We start from the raw sequence: 22,958 nt of genomic DNA on the forward strand, positions 1-22,958 counted from the left end.
ATCTCGAGTTGTATTCTGTTAGCATATCAGAGTTCGGGGAGGCCTGCACCTCAAGGAGTCCCTGCTCATTCTACTAGGGCTGTTGCCACTTCTGCGGCCTTTCAAGCTAGGGTTCCACTGGATGACATTTGTTCCGCAGCCACTTGGGCTTCATCTCACACCTTTATTAGCCATTATAAAATAGATGTTGTCCCGAGGTAGAGCGTCCTTTGGCTCTGCGGTGCTCCGGAATATCCTTCCATGAAGGCCACCCAAGACTTGGGTAGCTGGGGACTCTGTCCCACAGGTTGCTGACAAATGAAGTTCCTACTTCAGATTAAGAAGTTATGTACTCACCATAACGTTCCATCTGAGTAGGTATCTTCATTTGTCTGCAACCATCCCCCCCTCCTTCCCCCTGACCGATTGGATCGCTCTTGTGTTATTAGCATATGTTCCCATTGGGACACCTGTTATCTGTTGTGCTATGGGGCAAACTTGATCTGAGGTCAGTTAGGGTAGGCAGGGGATTATGGGTAAGGGAGAGGAGCTAGGAGCTTGGATCTATGCTATGTTAGAAGTTACCGGCTCGGATCCGAGATCGGATCCGTATCCCACAGGTTGCAGACAAATGAAGATACCTACTCAGATGGAACGTTATGGTGAGTACATAACTTCTTATTATGGTAAGTATATAACTTTTTTGCCTTACTAGAAAGAGCTTATACTGGCAAGCACACAAGTGTAACCCTGCTGATTTAATTTATCTTTGTGTCACTTTCAGGTGTTTTGCAGGACAAAGACCTATTCACAGTCTTCACTGATCCAAATATGTTAGATACGTAAGTAACTCTCACATTCTACTTATTAACTTGTCTCTGTGTCTGAGCATACTATTTTTTTTCCTTTTGATACTTGTATATTTAAATAAAATAATGATTTATGGTAATCTGATTTTGACACATTGCAGATCCTTGTCTAGCTCCTTGGATGTGACAAGTCCTGGATTTTATAAAAATACATTTGCGTGTAACATTCTGCCTTTTTAGAAATATAATAAAGAACATCCAGTGTAGATTTGGTGGTACTTATTTTTTTACTGTTTGGTGTTGACTGTAACTTAATAATGCACTTTAGTAAAAAAATAAATAGTTTAAAACAAATTAATCCTTTACTGAGATTACAGAATGAGTAAACTTTCAGGTTTGTACATCATGGAATTTTAATTTGTATGCTTTCTCTTAGTTTTGTATTGTAAGGTTCAGTCAACCAAACTGCCTACTTTATTCACAGCATGTGATTACTTTGGTAGTTCAGTGGGTTGTTTTGGATTTAGGTTATGCAAGTGGATATTTTGGAAATCAGACCTGGATTTTCTGTGTGTAATTTTGTACTGTGCAGCTTGAGGATTTTGGAATGGTGTGAAAACCTTTGACTGATTATATTTGTCTTTTTCAGTTCAGCAGATATGTTGCTGTGTTTGAAAAGAGTCAGCCCACAAAGTACCTGTTGGGCTGTCACCTAATATATATTTCACAGAAAAGCATTAATAATTATGTAAAGACCAGGGCTCGAATTCACAGACATTGTGTATACCCAAGGATCTTTTGTGCAATTTTCGACGAAGCGCATGGTGTTGCTGATTCATAGCCTCTAGTTAGGCAACAGTTGTACAGCACAGTATGCAAACCTGCAGAATTCCATACTTGATCTTTACATATTTATTAATGTTTTACTGTGAAATGTACCTTTGGGTAAAAGCCCAACAGTTACATAGAGGATTGACTGCTCTCAAATGTAGAAACATATTTGCTGATCAAAATGACAATGTGTAGGCAAATCAATACATAATGCCATGTAAATGAAGTAAGTTTAAATAAGTAGACAAATAAAAACAGGATTCATAGACATTTATTTTTATTTATTTTTTTATTTTACATTTGTTGACCGGGATAGTCTGACTGGATGCATGTCCATTTTCATCGGAGGCCCGGGGAGAAAAGCTCCAAGGATAAGCAGATACAGCATTACATAATACCAGCATTACATATTATAAATAGACTATTTACAGAGATTACATAAGTAAGCAAATTAAAGTTCCACAGGTTACAGTTAATCCTGAGCACAAGTCAGGATTAAATTAAATTACACAGTAAACTGGTTAATAGATTTTTACACATTCTAGAGCGAGTTAGCCAGGCTTGATACATTGACATAGCCAGTTAAGTGACAAATGTTGTTTGAGTCTAGTTTTAAATTGAGCTAAGGTGGAAAGTAGGGTAATATCAGCTGGAAGTGAGTTCCAGGATCTACTTACAGAGTTTGCAAAGAGAGAATCACCGGCTGTGTTATTAATTTTGCTAGTCTGAATTAGTAGTTTGTTAGAGGATCGAAGCTGTCTAGGATTGTTATAGGGGGTGATAATATTTTTAATTGCAGGAGTATTGTCTGGATTGTAGATGATTTTATAGTTCATAATCAGTTGGTTATACTGGATTAGGCTGGGTAGTTCAAGCCACCCAAGCTGATTTAGATTGATGCAATGTGTCCTAAAAGGCAGCCCAGTGGCAAACCTGGCAATGTGGTTGTAGCAAATTGAGTTTAAGGACAGTCTTGTTTAAATTCGAGAGTAGAGGGGATGCATACACAAGGGTTGAAAGAAGGTGAGAGTGAGCTATGGCAATTTTAGCTGGAGGGGTTAGGAAGGCTTTTATTCTGTAAAGTGACCCTAGTTATTTATTGATGGTTTTGATAGTTTGGTTAACATGTAGGTTAAATTTTAGATTATTGTCTATGATGACACCTAATAGTTTTGTAGATGGGTCAGGGGAGATTATTGTGCCATCATTTGATTTTATGGTAGAGGTGAAAGCGGTAGACCTACGTGTTGGTGAAAATAACAGCATTTTAGTTTTTTTGGGATTTAGGATCAGACATTGGTGCATTTATCATGTAGCCTGTTAATACATGTTGACAGTAAGTTTATAGCATTCAGAAAAATATCAGAGGAGTGGATATCATATTTAGAGCTGCAGCTGTATAAGTTAAACAGCTTTATCTTGCCCTAGGTGTTGATTGAGTTTACTGGGCTGTGTGTCTTGGCAGACCTAGGGCTTGTAAGTTGTTACAGGTAGTGACTGACCTACCATACTGTCACTGATGGCCGCCATTTTCAAGTGGACTGGGATGTCACCCGGAGTTTGATTGATGCATGCTGAATCTCTGGGAATGCATAGTCTTCATACCCTCTGGATGCCAAGTTATGTATAGCTCTAATTATCTTGGCTACAGGAGGCCTTTTGGTGACCAATTGGGTGTTTCCCAGGCTTCTGCCTATTATAGTCCTCTTGAGCTGAAGAGGAGACAAAGCCATTACTATTTGGCTTTTACAGTGCCCACTTCCTTGAGGAACTGGGTGCCATAGACTGCACTCTTATGACTATGAATGCCTCCTTAGGCCCAGAGTCCCACAGATGCATCAAAAGGAAAAGTTATCATTCTCTCATTTGCTATATTAGTTTGTCGTACTTGGGGGGGGGGGGGGAATTACTGTGGGGGACATCCTGGTAGTTTTTACAATTCTCTCAGTTCTTACATTTGACATGTGTTAGATGTGTATGCCCATTTTCAGTGTGATTTCCCACAAGGTCATGTGCCATGTACTGGCACAGTGTATAGAACACATACTGTGATGTGACATAAACACACTTTGTATGTAGGCAAGTGCACCCCGCAAAAAATATACATATGTGCATATATGGCTGTGTTGTATTTTGCAGGTGTTGCAGGCTGCTACTAGGAATTGTACATCATTACCCTCATGGTACATAGCCCTAAAACTTCTGCTGAGATGCATTTCAGGAGAACATATGCCCAGACACAGGTGATCATAGAGCATTTCTTAGGGTTACTGAGGACACTGATTTGATGACCGGCTACATCTGGGATTTCATCTAGTACTTGCCCAATAAATCATCAAATGTTTATGCAATGTCCTGCTCCATAATAAGAGTGTTAGGGAGGCAAGCTTTACTGCCTGAACATATGGCTGTGTTACACCATCTGCCAAAAGAGCAAGTGAAGATGATAATTTTATGCAATGAATGGATCAATTACTATCTTTGAGAGTTCCTAAGGAGTGACAGTTGCAATATGCATGCCACCACTGGCAAGGTGGCAACACCTGTTTTACAACTTTGGTTTGTGACATGTATAGGGCTGGGCAACACAGCAAACATGATGCCAGCAGTGTTCCCATCAGGCTCCGCTGGTCAGTGCATAGTTTGGTTTTACTGTGTGTCAAGACATTAATCTCACCCCCACATAGGGTGGAGGGTGTTATGGATCACATTTGTCATTTGTTCAGAGTACCAGTGTGCATAGTAACACAAGGCTATCAGCACAAAGTAAGTAGGGGAATTGGGAAGAAGGTGTGGACACTAGTCAGGACATGCAGCAGGGCCAGGGGACACAGTTAACATAAGGCTGGCAGCAGGAAGTAGGTTAGTAACACACAACACTGGGGCATGATGCTGGGAGGATTACCTTAAAATATAGAAGGTGTTAGTAACCACTTACTCCTGTGACATGTAGAAGGAGTCACCACATGACCATCTTTTTGTGTAACATTACATTATAGAGGGAGCAGACCTTTAGGACTCGTGGGTGGTAGTCTTCTACTTGACCTCAACCTGGTGTACCTTCACAGAGCCCCGACCTCCGGTGGCAGGGATAGTGTGTTGCTTTGTGACATGGACCTGAATGACTGCCAGTGAGGGGGTTTCAGTCCTCAAGGTAAGTAATTGTTCTCACCAGTGCTGAAGGGTGATAGATTATCTCTCAGCTTCAGACATGACTGTTGATGGTGCCCCCTGCAGAGGCATAGTAAAGGTGGTGCAAAAGGGGTGGCTGTCCTGGGCACAAGCTGTTAGGGGTGTGATTGGCACTGTTGAAGAGGTGCTGATTGGCAGACAGTGTATGTAATCATTTGTGGTAACTTAAGTGAGATGTAGTGCTTGCTGTAACAGGGCATGATTGACAGTGCATGAGAGTTGCCAGTCAGTCCTTGATATGCAAGTATGCAGAGTCAGTACATGGATATCAACATTGTCCTTATTTTCTTGTTTTGGTCCTAAATTGTGATGGACTTTTGTTTTTTGTTTTTTTTTGGGGGGGGGTGATGGACTTAATTTTATTTTGGGGGGGGTAGGCTTTGTTTAGGGTATCGGATGACCTAGCTGTAATTCTGGCTTCATGATTCATGTACACATCGACTTGATGTCTATAACCTACCATGGATAACTGTTAATCTGTGCAAAAATGCTGAAATTTCTGTACATTCTTGCCCCCCCCATTGCATTTATGTCTTGAAACAAAGACTGCTGCATCTCATCCCATAATGGTTGGTTTGACGATGTGAAGTATTGCCATCTGTGCCAGGGAGGATAGAGTGCAGTGCATGTATAACATATGCTAGCATAGTTAGCTGGAGTTTTGTAAGTAAGTTTGTGTCCTTTGACTGTCATACTGACTTGTTCGGATGCTTGTTAAAAATGTATCAATAGTGCTATTATATGTATTAGTGGAAAAATGAATAATGTAGTCAGGTGAAAGACAATAGAGTATGTACAACACACTTATAGCATCGGTGGCATTTAAGATGGCAAGTATCCTAATAGTTAAGCTAGCAGATATTACTCATGAATAACATGAACATCTCAATATTCTATCTTGCCTTGCTGTATTAATTAAGTTAGCTAGGGAAGAGTTATTTTTATTTATCCTGTGATTGAAAGTCTGGTGTTTATTGTACTTAGATAATTATTCTCATGTTTTCTAGTTTATTATTTATTAAATGTTTTTATACCGTTCATTGTGGCTGTCCTTTTAGAGAATACTTTTAACATCTTAGAGTACTTGTTCTTATTTTAGTGACACCTTCGCCACTCCGAAAAGCCTTGCTGCTTTGGATACGCTCTACCATTTAAAATTAGTATTGATTTTTCTCAGTGTAATTGGATATACTTGTAAAAGCCTGACAGTGGTTGACTGGTGGCAGCTTGGTTACCTTATAGTTTGGCAGAAGGGGTACAGCTAGCAAATCTGTGTCAGCCTTTTCCAGTTTTGTGTCTGTGTGTCTGTGTGTGTGTGTGTGTGTGTGTGTGTGTGTGTGTGTGTGTGTGTGTGTGTGTGTGTCTCAACTACTTGGAAGTGGGACACAGTGCTCCAAAGTGAGTCTTGTTTGGGAGCTGGAGAGACAGAGAGTCTAGTCCCAGGTTTGGAGTGCGTTTCCTGTTTGCTCTTGGGTGAAATTGTGCTTGATGCAGAGAGCTGCATTTGAAATTCTGTGTAAATCTATTTCTGTTTTAGTGACCATCTCTCACCGGTGTCAGTGGTGAGAATTGAGGCTCCTTTATTACTGGCCTAGGGTAGAGAAGCCTTCACAGTTAGTATGCACCCCTCTTATACCCATCATCATCTGAAGGCCCTGCTTCTTGAGGGCTTGTATCAGAATAGTTTTCTGCATAAAGTTGTCCATTCTCTGTCTGTATCATTCTGTAGATGTACTGAATTCTATTTGTACATAATAAAAATAAGACTGTGTGTGTTAAGAATAGATGTACAGGTACTGAAAATACAGCTCTTCCACAAAGACACGTACCCCAACAGTACTGCAGGCCTTGTACTCTATGCCACAGTACCACTTAAGAAATCCTGGCAGAAGATGGCCTTTAAAATAGTTTGCTGACATTGCATGATAAAGTACACCCCTCCACCAAAAAAAAAAGAGTATATTAACTACTTCTGTAGTCATTCAAACAGGTAGTCAAACAGATGAAACACAATATACCATTAAGTAACACATGCTTCTTGGAAACATTTGTATTGATCTGTCATGCAATTTCTTATGTCTGAGCAGCTGTTTGAATAGAAACATGCACCTTGCCAGCAAAACCATATATATACTGATGTATCTCTCAAGACACTATTTCACTATATTGTGCGAGTTGCAAAATGCAAGTGATAAAATGGCAACATCAAGCTGATTTCCATAAATTTAAACTGTCTTTGCCATTTACAGAGGCAAATAAGTTCTTCTGGCATGAATGATGAGGGAATCACTTAATTCTGCTTTTTCACAATGGGCTCATGATTAGTGTGCTCATAGCACATTTTTCTCTTAACATTCCCATTGTTGTTGCAAAACGTAGATTCAAGCATGCATGTGGCACAGCTGAGCAGGGAATGCTTATGCAATATAAGATTCTACTGTATGTTATATATATATTTATGAAGTTGCTGCCGTTTTGATGTACCTTTTTGGCAGATGGTATCCTGTGAAGTAGTTGTGGTTGGTAGTGCTTGCAGACATAGAACTGCATAGTACATGTGAGAGAGAGAGAGAAGAAAACACTTGTAGTCTCCTTCGCACCCATTTCAAGCAGCAGCTTATAGGTCGTGTGACAGACCCTTCAAAAAGGTTGATACCTTACTTTACCTGAATGCCATGCTGAGTAAGACTACAGGTATCCAGTAGTCTACAAAACAGTATAAAAACCACTATTATGCCCTGAAGCATCACTTGCTGGAAAAACTGCAGGCGTGGGAACTTGAAGTGCAGTGTGTGTTCATAGATGTTTTGTAGGTAGGTATGATTTATTTCATTTTAATTTTTATCTATTCATGCATTATTTAATTTAATTTTTGTTTACTCATTGAACAGTTCTTCAGCAAAATACATAATTTCAAACACATGCTAATAATGCAAGCATTTTTATATTTTAGCTCATCAGGTGATGCATCTCAGTAGGGTCAGGTTTTATATACGGTAGGAACCCTTGGCTGCAAAATGGCGATATGGTGTAAGCATCTACCATAGAGTACAATGACACATCATATGAGGCACTCTTCCACCTGATGAAGAAGATCAGGAGATCCAGGCACCTTCACCACCACCACCCTGTGTTGTGGCTGATGCTGGGTCTGACAGTGATGACCCCTTTTAGGTGGACACCCATATGCCACTAGCTGTTGATCAACTGCAGTGGCAGCCTATGGTTGAGATAGTGGTGGAGGATGTAGTAGAGCATGAGACCGGTCAGCATCTTGGACTTGCAGAGGCCCTGTTTTTGCAAATAGCAGATTCCTGGTATGGCAGGCTCTGATTACTACAGCTGCAGATGGTTCTGTGTAGGTAACCCCCCTTGTCCTGCCCTGACACCTACCTGTAGCCAACACCATACTCTATTCCCTAATTGGGGTGACCCCCTTCCTGTTGTTCCTGCCCCATATCTTAGTACACTGTCTGACTTTCCCCCACCGCCATTTGTTCCATCCCTCTGTATGTTTCCAACCCTTGTCATTGAAACAGTGTGTCCTCACCAATGTGCACCTAGCTGGCTTTTCACCAGAAAGATGAACTATCAGTGTACTAGGGATTTCCCTTTCCACATGTTGATGCTACTTTGGGATTGATGTATACAAGTAAATGGGAGACCCCCCCCCCCCCAATCTACCTCCACATAAACTGTTTTTTGTGTATTTTTTTCTCTCCCAAATGCAGTTAGCATTCAGGAGGATTAAATTGCTTGTGATTGCAATTGTGTAAATCATTCATAAATGGTTCACAGACTTGCCTGTAAGCCTTTTTCACCCCAATCCCTCCGTGTGTAGAACCGTCTGTATTTATCTGTACTGTTTCATATTTGTTTGCTTGCCTCCACCAATATTCTACTCCCTATTTCCATTCCTGGTCTTCGTGTGTATACTATACCCCACATTCTTTCTGCATTTATATACATAAAAGGGTCTGTATCCTCCCAAAAACTTCATCCCTGCCTTCCCACACCCCTTCATTGCCCTTTTGGTTTCCATTGTATGGTTCCCTGACTTTGCTGTTAGCCCCTTTCCCCATGCACACCTTCTTGTGTACCCCCTCCCTTTGAGTGATTTTGTCTACTTCACATGAACACTACTTTTGCAGTATTTAATGAATTGAAGCTCCACAGGCTGTCAAGAATCATTGCTTTCATTGTACATGACTGTGCCTTGTAGTGTCATAGCATTTCAGGAGCCAAGTGTGCTGCTGCTGTACAGGTATATTCTGCTTACTCTTATTGCTCTGCTGCCCTCTGTGTTGCGAGAGCCACACAGTTTCCCATGGTTACTGTGTTTATTGCATTTCATTATGCGGCCTGAGATGAGTAGGGTTGAGTACATTCAAGGTTTAGGGGCACAGTATTCATGTGTAATGAAGATTTTTCATGCTGCAAGTGGTGCATAGTACTTGTATAGCTGCACAGTGCATCTCTATGAATCTCAACCCAGAGCTGTGATTGTGGGTCACTTATGAACAAGAGACGTTTCTTAACTGGCATGCTCTGCAAGCAGTTGTGCTCACTTCTCCATTTTTGCTCACTAACACATGCATACATACTTTGCATCCCTTCAATTTTACATTTTTTACCTATGCTCTGTAAGAGCAGATATCAAGTATGTAACTTTTCAGGTTATATTTTCAAATGTGCATGTTTAGCTAGAGTTGGCTTTAGTGTTTTTTGAAAAATGTTCTTGAACTCTAGCTGTTTACCTTGTCTTTAGTATTAATATCGCTTTGAGTTTTCACAGTATAGTCGTACAGTATTGCTTACATGCTGAGCATAATAACTTCTGGCATGCACTTTAGCAACTTGTGTACTATTTTAATTGAAAGTGCACTCTTCTCATGTATTTGGTCATCGAGGGAATACTGGCAGGCTGTTAGGATAGCATCTTTTTGGCTAGACTGGATCGGACGTACTGACCTGGACTAAGTCATTTTGGTGGTTTCATCCACTGGAAGACATTGTGTTAGTGTTTTTCTCACTTACTGGTACTGTTTAACTTTGATCATTCAGCCCTGTCTGGTAAGATATTGTGGTCTTTCATCCTTCTTGAAAGGCAGTACTTTTCAAGTGGGTGGGTATAAAATACTGTGCTTTGTGTAATGCTCCAAATGCTGGGCTAGTCATTACTTTCCCTGAGAAAGTAATTTGTTGAGCTGAACATTTGTGTAAGTGAGCATTTGCTGTTTAACATGAACAAAGGTTTGCAGTAATGAACCTTCGATAATATGATATAGACTGCTCCTGAGGGTATTCATAGCAATATGGAGAGAAAGGAGGTTCCCAGATGACTGGAGAATAAGGATACTAGTGCCAGTGTTCTGGAATAAAGGGGGCATTCACGACTGTGGGCAGTACAGAAGTATCAAACTCTTTATCACACTGCATGAAAGTTCTGGAGAGGGTGAGTGACAAAAAATATGCACAGTAGCAGAAAGTAAGATGGGAGATGAGACGGTTGGATTCGGATCAGTATGCAGCACAACTGACCCAATCTTTGCAGTGGGATATATAGTTGAGAAAAAGCTAAAGATGAAGAAAGAGTCCAACTGGCCATGTCTAGACTTGGAGAAAGCATATGACAAGGTCACAAGAAAGCTGATTTTCAGTGGTTCAAAGTGCCAGAAACATGGGTATAATTAGTTTAGGCTATGTACAGGGACCCAATGACTCAAATATGAACAGTGTTCAGTCTCACAGATGGGTTCCAAGTGGGAATGGGAGTGCATCAGGGTTCAGCTTTGAGCCACTCTTGTCCATACTGGGGATGGACTGCATCAGCAAACAGGTTATAGAGGACTGATCAACAAAATTGCTGTATGCAGATGACGTGGCATTACAGGCAGACTCTGAGCTAGGACTTCAGCAAAAAATAGGGAAATAGAATGCAAAACCGAAGGCACATGGAATGAATCTGAGTACAGATATATGATAGTTGTAATGGCAGTCAGTGAGGGAAATCGGAAGAAGCTGAGAATAGAGATAGAAGGAAAGATAGTGGAACAGCTTCAAGTGTCTGGGAGGGGTGGTTGAGGAGAAAGGAAGTCTGAGTGAGGCAGTCAAGGCTGGAGTCAGAGGGGCTACAGCCAACTGCCACAGAGTGACAGAGGAGAGTATGACAGAAGAATGCCAAAAAAGCTGAAAAGTAAGATGTACAGAACTGTGGTGTGACCAGAACTATGGTATGGTACAGAAACTTGTGTAGTAAAGGCAAAGCAGTTGAGAAAGCTAGAGGTGATGAAGATGAAGTGCCTGAGGCAAGTGGTAAGATGTACAATGTGGGACAGATGAAGAAATGAGGACATCAGAGCAGAAGCCAAAGTAGCTCCAGTTGCAGAAAAGATCAATGAGAACATATTATGGTGGTTCAGACTCATGCAGAAAAGCAGAAGACAATCTGGTGAAGATGATTTGGGACAGACAGGAAAAAGGCAAGAGGAAACGGGGCATCCAGCAAAAGAAGTGGATGGATTGTGTGAGAGAAAACCTGCGACAGTCTGGTATGAGTATCGTAGAAGGCAGGAGAATAGCATTGAATAGAGAGAGATGCTGATAGTTGACATGACACTCCGACCCCATGTAGAAAATGGGAAAAAAGGGGTTGATTATGAGCTGTCAAGTAAGTTACCCCACATGTTGAACTTTTTTTTTAACTGATAAACTTGTCTTCTCCAGGTGCCTTTTGTTAGATGAAGAGTGCATGCTAATGCCAAGTACTTGAAACAGTTTTGCCTTTTTGCCAGTCTTATATTCTCCGGTTAGCACTTTCTAACCCATGGTAAAATTCTGTCTCACATTTACACACTGATATTATTTCTGTAAACCTAGTTTCACTATGCTCATTTTAAATAGTTTTCTGTATTGTGTGATAAACAAAGAAAGCTGTCTATTATTTGGTCATTTCAGGGAGTTAACCTCAGTCTCATAACATTGTCTCTTAACAATTTTCAGAAAATTTTCCAGTTCATTTGTGGCTAGATGGTCAACTTAAGACAAAATATTTAATGCTGCTTTGTTCTGCAAATATCTTGCATTTCCGTCTGTTCAGGCAAGCCATTTCTTGCAGACATCATTCACTGTACTGATGTTATCCTTTCAGTCATCACTGACTTTGTGCATGACTTCTCACCACTTTGAATTCATGTCTACTGTAATTAGGAACACTGTGATTACAGAAGTTCAGTACAAGTATATTTCATGCTGCAGATATCCATTTCTAAGGATGCAGTGTATTGACAATAGCATTCTCAAGGATGTAGCATATTGCTGTTAGTGTATCTGGGATTATTTCAAATCCACTACAGTTTTTGTCTAAGCATTTCACTTGCTATTGCTAGCCACTGCATGACATATTGGTTGAAGCACTTCATTTTTGTGGTTCTTAGCTGGACGATGTGTATGATCTTCACCCCTGTGGACTTTTAACTTGACAGGGCGTTACTGCTCTGAAAAAATATAGTAAGATTCTTTGACACATGGACAGATGACCTGACTGAAATTACTGTTGTAGTATTCCAAATAGATTGGTTTTCGCCAGTGACATCTGTACCAAAGCCTTAACATTCTCGTAGCCATAAATCTGACATATAACCTCAGCCCATGATTGTAGAGGCACATAAGCAGACGTCTGAGCATAAATGCTCAGATTGTCTCGCTGCCAGCCTGAAAGCAGATCTCACACCTATTGGTCTGATCTTCATGTGGTAAACCATAAGGAAGCCACCTTAGATTCATGTAAGTGGGGAACCTTCCATGTTAAGTTGTGCATCTCGCCTTTGTTCTTGCTGTTTGGGTTCGGAGCCGATCCTCAGCTTCGACTCAGCCATTTTCTATAGCTCGAGAGCTGTTTACTGGCTCGAGGCTACCCCTTATCCCTGAATGCCCAGCGTCAGCTACCCAGATCTCGTTTGCTGCTTCAGCTGCGAGGTTGCTTCGTTACTGGCTCAGGCTTAGTATAGTTTTTTCTATTGTTATAATTGTTCTTTATTCTTAAAAATTTATTAAGTTTTTGTCTAGATATATTACTTTATCCCTTATCGCTTTCTTGTGTGTTGTAGCTTTGTTGGCCGTCGCTCCATAACTCACAGGCCTTTTTTTCCCCTGAACTCGTTTAAATTAGAGAGTTCTCCCCCCCACCCCTTAGGACAGCCGTTTAAATTAGAGGCTAAAAAAAAAAAAAAAAAAGACTGTTTGTTTCTTAGTTTAGTAGTATAACATTTTCTTATTGTTATTGTGGTTGTTGTTAGGAAAATGTCTAAAGATACCAAGGTATCTGGCTTCAAAAAGTGTGACTCATGCTGTCAGAAAATGTCTCTGACAGATGGGTACACTAGTTGTGTATATTGTTTGGGTGCTGTTCACCTGCAGGACTCCTATTAAATATGTCACGCTTTTAGTCCAAGGGTCCTGCAGGACCACAAAAACAAATTAATCCTTTAGGGATTATTGAAGCCTCAGGATTCTCTGGCTAAAAGTACTCAGCCAGCGAAATCCCCTAAGTCTGTCAAGCCGTCGGCTCCACCTTCGGAGCCGACTCCTTTACTTGACCAACCAAGTATGTCGGTGCCGGCTGGCAAGGCAACTCCTCCATCAGCTCTATCTGCTATTTCGGAGCCGTCTTGGAGCCATAAGAGACTGAGGTCTCTGTCCTTGGAGCCCATCCACTCAGCACCTCAGTCACCCTTGTTACAGACTGAACATAGCCATAATTTTCCCACTCCTCTCGATCCTCTAGATTATCGGATCATGATGTGGAGAGAGTAATAAGTAGGTTGCTTAAGTCACAGGCACTGGCAAAATTACTGTCCAGCCCACCGCAACCGGTATCGGTTCCAACCGCCTCTATTTCTGTTCCTCCTCTGACTACATTTAGCTTGGAGCCGGAGACCATGGATCTGCAGGTAGTAGAACTGTTTGCGCCGATCATCATCTCTCCTTTGGTTCTGAAGTCGGCTCTGATTACCTCTGTTGTACCTTCTATCGAGGGATCTGGGCGCCGGGGCTTTCTCGTCGGCTCCGAGGGGGTGTGTGGCATCGGACCCTTGTCTGACCCCGTTCTCCCCCTCGGAGCTTTGGCGCAGGTGAGCTCAGCTCCAACATCGGCCTCTGAGCCGTCATCCTTGATGTGGAGAAGGACTCCTGTTTCTTCGGAGCTGGACCTTTCTCTGCCTAGAGGTCAGGATGCTTTCGAGGTCATGCGGAGTGTGCTGTCCCCCGAAACAGCTCTACTGCCAGCTCCATCAGCTCCTCCCCCCGTGGTGTCTGTTCCAACCTCTGCTCCTCCTCCAGACCCCAAGCGTAGGGAACTTATGCCCCAGGACACCCCATTGGGTGATCCCTCTTCTTCCAAAGCCTCCCCTGATCACTCGGAAGAGCCTCCCCGGAAGAAGTGCAAGAGGAAGCACATAGACTCCCCTGTCTGTTACCTCGGATACAGACATGGATGAATCGGAAAGGTCCCCAAGGTCCCCCTCTGAAGATGTTTCCTTTTCGGACATCCTTGAAATGCTTAGACAGAGGAGGGACTGGACTTCCCTAGCCCCTACCAAGGACGAGTCTGGATACCTGGATGCATTTGGTTCCCGACCTTCCACCTCCTGGGTATCTCCTTCTTTCGATCACTGATGTCTGTAGTGGCTCGAAAGGCTTGGTTAGCTCCAGATTCTGTGGAACCTACTTCGAGGAGACCAAACAGATTTATTACAGCCCCCCTGGGACAAACAATTCCTCTCCAAAGGTGTGCCCGTTGATGCCATGCTGGTAGCAGCAGCCACCAAGAAAGAGTTAGCAGAAACCTCTTCATCTGTTCATCCTCCAAACAAAGAGTCTCGGACAATGGACAGATATGGAAAGCGAATGTTTGCTTCAGTGACCTTTTCAGTGAGGTCCCTGAACTATCTATGTTATTTTACACATCTTCAAAGGGATCTCCTGAAAGAGCTTGGAGATGCCCTTCAAGATCCTACAGCTGAGGGAGTACCAGCTAAATTAGCTTCTCAGCTTGCGACTCTTAATTCCATAGTCAACTCCTCCATGAGGCTGATTTCCTATGCAGCCGATGGAGCGAGCAGAGCCGCAGGGACAGGTGTGGCTCTCACTAGACATGCTTGAATGCGGCTGTGTCAGTTTGCGGAACCCTTTCAAGCGTCCTTCACCAATACTCCCTTTGATGGCTCCTTTCTCTTTGGGCCTCAGGTGAAAGACAAGTTGACCAGGTGTGAGCAGGAAGGCAAGACTCTCTCTCTGCCGTGGGAGTCTGTTTTTCCACCCCTTCCAGACCTTAACCCAAGGGTCAGAAGAGCAGAAAGATGTGGTTCCAAAAATCCCAGGGGCCCTTGCCTGACACACGTGATGATTTTTCCTCCAGGGGCAGAGGGGGAAACAACAATAACAGACGCTGCTCTCGTGGCAGAAGGAAAACCACAAAACCAGGGTGACAGAGAAACCTTCTCTGCCAAGCCCTTCCAGCATCCCTGAAGGGTTGCCTGACTGCTCACCTCTGGAGGCAGTTGGGGGAAGACTTTCGCTGTACCGAAAAGCCTGGCAAAATATAACAAGTGACAGATGGGTACTATCCATTATAATGAACCACAATGTCCAATCCAGTAACAATAAAGGCTGTCCTCCGTATACAGGCACAATTCCACCAGGTTACTTCTCCAAAAGTAATAGTAATCCAAAAAACAGAAACGCTGGATAATATTTAGTATTTTATTGTAAAAACACACAAATCAAACAACCTGATTAAGCGCTTTCATCTCCTGCACGGAGACTTCATCAGAATCAGTTTGAAACAGTAAATTCTTTATTTAAATACAATCAGTTAATTAATCAATTGTATTCAATTATTACTTTATGGGCTGGCGGTTCTAAAATGTTTATAAGACATATAAATTGATGGTAATACACAGGAAAAAAAGCAGTAAATAATTAACTACATTCTGGTGATATGATGTTTTATGTTTAAAATTATTATATATCAAACATGTACATATGTATATAAATGTAAATATAAGTATATATAAATAAATAAATACACGTAAAAATGTATATAAAATATATATAAAATATGTTGGTTTCCACTAAAAATATTGTATAAAACATGTTAATATTGAAACATGTAGTATTAAAATACGGCTTATATAAAATATAAATAGTTTAATACATAGTGTTTATATATTTGTGTTTAATATTGTTAATAAATAATATGGGATGGTGTTCTGTCAGGGGGTTGTAATTTATGACTAAAAATGTCTTTTTCGGTCTTCTGCAAGTAATTTGAGGGCTGGGCTAATGGAAATATGGTCATTTAAACCATATATACCACAAACGTCTAACCTTAACTGCCAAATCATCTCTCTAAATTCCAGTTTGGTTTCCCAGTCACCACCTCTATCTGGCAAAACAACTTCTTCCACAACCCAAAATTTAAAATCAGCTTCTTCACAATTCTGTGTATGCCTAAATAAAGCATTATTGTCATTCTTTTTGCTAATATCCCGCATATGCTCATATATTCGTGTTCTTAAATTACGTTCTGTTTTACCAATGTAATATTTAAAACATTTCTTGCAGTAACAGATATATACAACCCCTTTTGTGTAACAACTATAATATTTATTTCCTTTTAGTGTCACTTTAATATTGGGCAAATCCAAATCTTTACTTCCCGCTATAAATGGACATTGTGCACATCTACCACATTTAAATGTGCCATATTTGATACTGGCACCACCTGTAAATGCATTCATACTTTTCTTTTTCTCAAAAATATTTTTGAGATTCCTATTTCTTCTAAAGCTGTATCTGAGTGGCTGTTGAAATACATCTACTCTCGTAGGTATTTTACTAAATAAATCCCATGTGTCATTAATACATTTCTTTATCCAACCCATGCCATTATAATATGTTAATATTAAGTAGGGCAGCTGATCATCTTTACCATTGTTATCATTGTTCCTTTTTTCCATGTTTATATTTCCACCGTTGGTAAGTAAGGGTTTATAGGTAGTCCCCCATTTTTCATATACAAATTTTTTAACGGGTAAGATAATATTATCTGGATACCCCCTTTTTTTAAACATTTTATGAATGATCTCCATTTCTTCATTAAGATCACCTCTGTCTGATGTCATACTTGCTGCCCTAATCATTTGTCCTTTAACTATGTTCTTTTTGGAATGGCATGGGCGGTCACTTAAAAAGTGTAAATACGAATTAGAATGACAATCTTTGCTATAAATCCTGGACTTGTATTTTCTATTAACATGATCTTTTTTAAGTTTTACATCAAGATAATGAATTTCTTCTGCATCCTGTTCTGATGTAAACTGTAAAAATTCTGTAGTATTATTAATATAATTCATAAAGTTAGTAATCTCCTGTTCTGGTCCATCCCACAGAATAACAGTATCATCCAAAAATCTATAATAGTCAGTAATGTATTGATAGAACATAGAATTAAAAATATATTGTCTTTCCCAGTACAGCATAATAATATTGGCATAAATGGGTGCACAGGCAGAGCCCATAGTAACGCCGTCTAATTGATGGTAAAATTCCCCTTGAAAATAAATATAGTTGTACTTCAACACCAATTCCATATTCTCTAAAACCACTTTGAATTCATCTTGTGTTAAAATCTGCATTTCTACTACCATTTTTTTCAAACCAATCTAGGCCAATATTGTGTGGAATTACAGAAAATAAATCTATAACATCCACGGTAAGAAAAATTGTATCATCTTTATATATGTTGGACCCTATTTTGGTGAGAAAATCCCAAGAGTCTATTAAAATATGAGAATGGTTTTTATAAAATGCTTTTAGTTTGGAATCTACATAAATAGCCAAAGGCTGCGTTTTCGAACCCTGTGAAGATACAATCGGTCTTAAAGGGGGGTTCTCCACATCTTTATATATCTTTGGTATTCCAAAAATCACTGGTATTACAGGTTTCATGACCTTCAAAAATATATTTAAAAAGTATTTTTATACTACATGTTTCAATTTTAACATGTTTTATACAATATTTTTAGTGGAAACCAACATATTTTATATATATTTTATATATATTTTATATACATTTTTACGTGTATTTATTTATATATACTTATATTTACATTTATATACATATGTACATGTTTGATATATAATAATTTTAAACATAAAACATCATATCACCAGAATGTAGTTAATTATTTACTGCTTTTTTTCCTGTGTATTACCATCAATTTATATGTCTTATAAACATTTTAGAACCACCAGCCAATAAAGTAATAATTGAATACAATTGATTAATTAACTGATTGTATTTAAATGGAGAATTTACTGTTTCAAACTGATTCTGATGAAGTCTCCGTGCAGGAGATGAAAGTGCTTAATCAGGTTGTTTGATTTGTGTGTTTTTACAATAAAATACTAAATATTATCCAGCGTTTCCGTTTTTTGGATTACTATTACTTTTGGAGAAGTAACCTGGTGGAATTGTGCCTGTATACGGAGGAGAGCCTTTATTGTTACTGGATTGGACATTGTGGTTCGTTGTGAGTTGGTGTACCTTCTTGTTACTATCCATTATATCCGGAGGTTACAAAATTCCCTTCCATCAATCCTCCATAGAATCAAAAAAGTCCATCCCAGATGTCCCACCCAATCTAAGGGATCAAGCAGTCACAGAAGTTTCAAGACTGCTAGAAAAAAGAGCCATTCAAAAAGTCCCCGCAGACCAACTAGGGTCCAGAACTTACTCAAGATTCATTTTAGTACCACAAAAGACAGGAGACTGGATACCAATACTGGATCTCAGCAGAATGAACAAATCTGTACAAAAAGAGAAGTTTCGGAGGGTGACAGTGCAGTCCATTTTCCCTTTTCTGGGTCAGGACAATTGGATGTGCTCGATAGATCTTCAGGACGTGTACTACCATATCAAGATGGACAGAAGCTTCAGGAGATTTCTTCACTTCCGGTTAGGGGCCAGTCATTACCAGTTCAGAGCTCTGCCCTTTGGTCTCACCTCAGCCACCAGGATGTTCACTAAGCGTATGGCAGTAGTCACGGCTCACCTGAGGCATCAAGGATTCCAGGTGTTTCCTATCTAGACAACTGGCTCCTGACTGCTACCACCAGGCATCAACTCTTAGAGGCACGGGATTATACAATCACATTATGCACTCAACTAGGCATTACAGTAAATTTCGAAAAATCTGCCTTGTTGCCCTGTCAGTCTGTCACACACATAGGAGCAGAATTAAACACAAAAGAAATGTTTGCAATATTACCACAGGAAAGAGTTGCCACTATTCGTCAACAAGTGATAATTCTAATGCAGAGCAAAAGGATTCAAGTCAGATATGTCCTCCAAGCTCTAGGCTCCATGGCAGCTGCCATTCTTCTTGTCCCATTAGCGTGTTTCCACATGAGAATCCTTCAGTGGCTTCTTTTCACGTAGTGGTCTTTCCAGGAGCTACCCATGTCTCACATGATCCTGATCACAGAAACATGCAAAAGGCACCTTTCTTGGTGGATGGTCTCCCCACTAGTAATTCAGGGCAGACCTTTCATACAACCCTCTCCGGTAGCCACAGTGACCACGGACGCCTCCCTGATAAGGTGGGGGGGCATTATCTAGGCAGGACAGTCCAAGGCACTTGGCAACCTCGCGAGTATCATCTGCATATCAATGTCCTAGAAATGAGAGCGGTGCTCCTAGCGTTGCAAGCCATTCAAGACTCTCTTCCTTTCGGGACCATTGCAATTCAAACGGACATGTCAGTGGTGTGGTACATCAACAAACAGGGCGGGACCAGGTCTTACCCCTTGTGTCGAGAATCACTCAGACTGTGGCAATGGGCGATTTCCTCCCAACGTTTTCTGATAGCAGCGCACATCCCTGGGAAATCCAACATCATAGCGGACAGGCTCAGCAGAGCTATCCTCATGCCTCACGAGTGGTTTCTGAATCAGGAAGTTGCGGATCTTATCTTCCGCAAATGGGGACAGCCTTGCTGAGATCTATTTGCCACTCCTCTCAACAACAAATGCAGCAACTACTTCTTCCTACTTCCTCTTCCAGGTCATATACCCAGAGATGCTCTAGTCCATGATTGGCCTCAGGGACTCCTTTATGCTTTTCTCCCTTTTCCCCTAATACCAAGACTCATACAGAAAGCAAAATCATTGGGTTGAAAAGTGATCCTCATTGCCGCATATCGGCCTCGACAGATATGGTTCCCGTTCCTGCACCTCCGCCTTCTGGATCAACCGTGGATTCTGGACCCGGTTCCAGATCTTCTGATTCATCAATCAGGCGGGTTGCACCAATCCCTTCAAACTCTCCAGCTCACAGCTTGGTTACTGCACTTCCAACCTTAGCCAGGCTTTCCAGTATCTCCCCAGCAGTCCGTGATATTATTGTTTCCTCACACAAGTCTACTACGAGGAAAATGTATGCTAGTAAATGGAAACGGTTTTCTCACTGGGCAGAATCCAGAAATTTGGATCCTTTCTCGGCCCCAGTCCATGAAATTCTTGAATTTCTAGCACAACTTTTTCAGTCTGGTGCGGCTTCCGCTACCATTCGAGAACAGCTAGCTGCCATTTCTAATTTTCATATCGGTATGTTTAATTCTAGCATAATGTCTCATAAGCTCTGCAAGGCTTTTATGAGAGGAACATCTCTTCTTAGACCCCCAGTTAGAGGTCCTCCTCCTTGGGATCTCAATTTAGTTTTAGCTTCCTTAATTTTGCCTCCCTTTGAACTGGCAGCATCATGTTCCTGAAAATTTCTTTCTTGGAAGACACTTTTTCTGGTTGCTGTCACTTCAGCTAGACGTGTCTCAGAACTTCAAGCACTGTGTGTTCGTCCTCCTTGCCTGTTGTTTCACAAGGACAGAGTTTCTCTGAGGAGCAATCCATCCTTTATTCCGAAAGTCTGCTCAGAGAACAATTTATATCAATCCATAGATCTCCCAGTTTTCTTTCCCAATCACAGCAACAAGGCAGAATACAAGCTCGAACAAATGGATGTGCACAGACAATTGTGTTTTTACCTCCATAGAACTAAGGAACTAAGAAAGTCAGACCAGTTATTTCTTTCTTATGTTTTCAACAAACAAGGTCTTCCAGTTTCTAAGGTGACCTTATCCAGATGGTTATCTGATACTATTGCCTTTATTTATCAGTTACGAAATAAAGAGCTACCAGCTAAACCAAAAGGTCATTCTACTAGAGCATTAGCCACCTCTGGAGCCTTTCAGTCTAGGTTGCCCATCGACTCGATCTGTGCAGCTGCCACTTGGGTAAACCCTCATACTTTTATCTTTCATTACAAGGTAGATATGGTCTCCCGGAGCAGAGCTTCCTTTGGCTCTACTGTTCTGAAGAGTCTGTTCCAATGAGCCACCCGGGATTTTAGGTGCTAGGGACGCTGTCCCAAACAGCAAGAACGAAGGCGAGATGGACAACGTAACATAAACAAGTTATGTACCTACCATAACGTTCCATGTTAGTTGTCTTCATCTCGCCTTCCTTCTTGCATCCCTCCCTCCTTCCCCCTTCCTAGAGGATTGAGAGGAGTTCCTTTTGTTTTCACTGGCTGAGTATCTTTTATTACTTTACATGCCAGGTAATTTATGACCCTTTCCTTGTTTAGGTGTATTGGACAACCAGTTTTTAGGTAACTGGTTACTCTACTTATGTCTAGTGTGTGCTATCACAAACGAGATCTGGGTAGCTGATGCTGCGCATTCTGGGATAAGGGGTAGCCTCGAGCCAGTAAACAGCTCTCGAGCTATAGAAGATGGCCGAGTCGGAGCCGAGGATCGGCTCTGAACCCTAATGGCAAGAAGGAAGGAGAGATGAAGACAACTAACATGGAACGTTATGGTAGGTGCATAACTTCTTTTTCTTGCTCAAACTTTTCTTGCTCAAACTTTTTTGCTGTGATTTTGTTAGATGTCAGCTAAGAGGGGTAAGTGTGAGTGCGGTATGCAAATACTCTGTACCCAGTGTCTTTTCTGCTTAGGGGCAGAACAAGATTACAGATCTTGTTCCATCTGTCAGTCCTTTGTACCCAAGACATTGCATTATCTTATTCTTCAATGAACTTGTTCTTAGAAACCCAATGACTGAAGCATTTGGTCCAGTCTTTAATATGGTGGATCTCTCCACACCTGATGTAAACTCAAAAGGCCTAGTCCTAGGCCTGAAACTTTCTGCCCAGTCTGATTCTGATGTTGCCACAGAGGTTACAGAACCTGCAGTACATCCGACTGTACCTTAGACCTGTATTGTGTGACCCTGTTGGAGGTCGGTATGGCATCAGAGGACCATATATTCCAAGACATTGCTACTGCAGTAGATAAAAAGGGAACAGCGGATCATTATGTCCGAAGGCATCCTGCAGATTTTAGTATTAGAAGAGATCCCCAGAAAGCTGATTGAGTTGTATCAGGGGTTAGAGGCTTCATGCTTGGTTTATACATACGTCACCCCAAAGATAGTGACAAAAGACTAATCATGCGTCTTCCCCTTCTCTTCCTAGGGAGAAGGAGTAGGTGGACTTCTCTCAGGACCTGTTTAAGGCCATTATGGCCCTTTGCCAGTTTTTTTTAGCCCCCACTCCCCAGAAATTTACTGCAAATTTTTTATTTTGAAGATGAAAAGGCGGCTTCAGATTCTGATGGTCCTTCCACAGCAGACTCCTCTTAAATTCACTCACCAGGACAGGTGCAGTAAGATGATAAGGAATCCATGTCTGCTGATTCCACTGTGGAAGAGGCATTCTTCAGAGAGATCATTGTAAATATGAAACACTTTCAGTGGGAGTCTAAGCAAATCTCTGTCGTTTAGAAAAGGTACTACAGTCTGTTACAGGTGGGCACTCCAGCTGCTTCCCAATTTTGGAGGCCTTTCTGGATGCTTTCACATCCACATAATCGGCTCCAGACTCTCAGCCCCCGATTCACAAAAGACCTGACCAGTTCTGTAAACTTCCTGACAAACTTCATTTCTTTTTAAGAATCCTGTTGCTGACACCCTCATATAAGGACAGCAGGGCTATGGATAGGTAGGGAAAGAGGGTCTATAACTTCT

General features: G+C 41.1%; 1 protein-coding gene across 4 annotated transcripts in view; it reads left to right on the plus strand.

Moving 5' to 3' along the window:
* Window positions 1-22,958, plus strand: part of UBL7 (ubiquitin like 7) — a 934,199-nt gene that overhangs the window by 416,958 nt on the left and 494,283 nt on the right. For all 4 annotated transcript variants that reach the window (XM_044077768.1, XM_044077769.1, XM_044077767.1 and 1 more), the window contains one exon: window positions 764-821. In XM_044077768.1, coding sequence (XP_043933703.1) covers window positions 764-821 — 58 coding nt within the window. The remainder of the gene's footprint in view (window positions 1-763; window positions 822-22,958) is intronic.

The sequence above is a fragment of the Protopterus annectens genome, chromosome 7.part0 (assembly GCF_019279795.1).
Source record: "Protopterus annectens isolate FY-2018-M chromosome 7.part0, PAN1.0, whole genome shotgun sequence".
Taxonomy (NCBI): Eukaryota; Metazoa; Chordata; order Ceratodontiformes; family Protopteridae; genus Protopterus; species Protopterus annectens.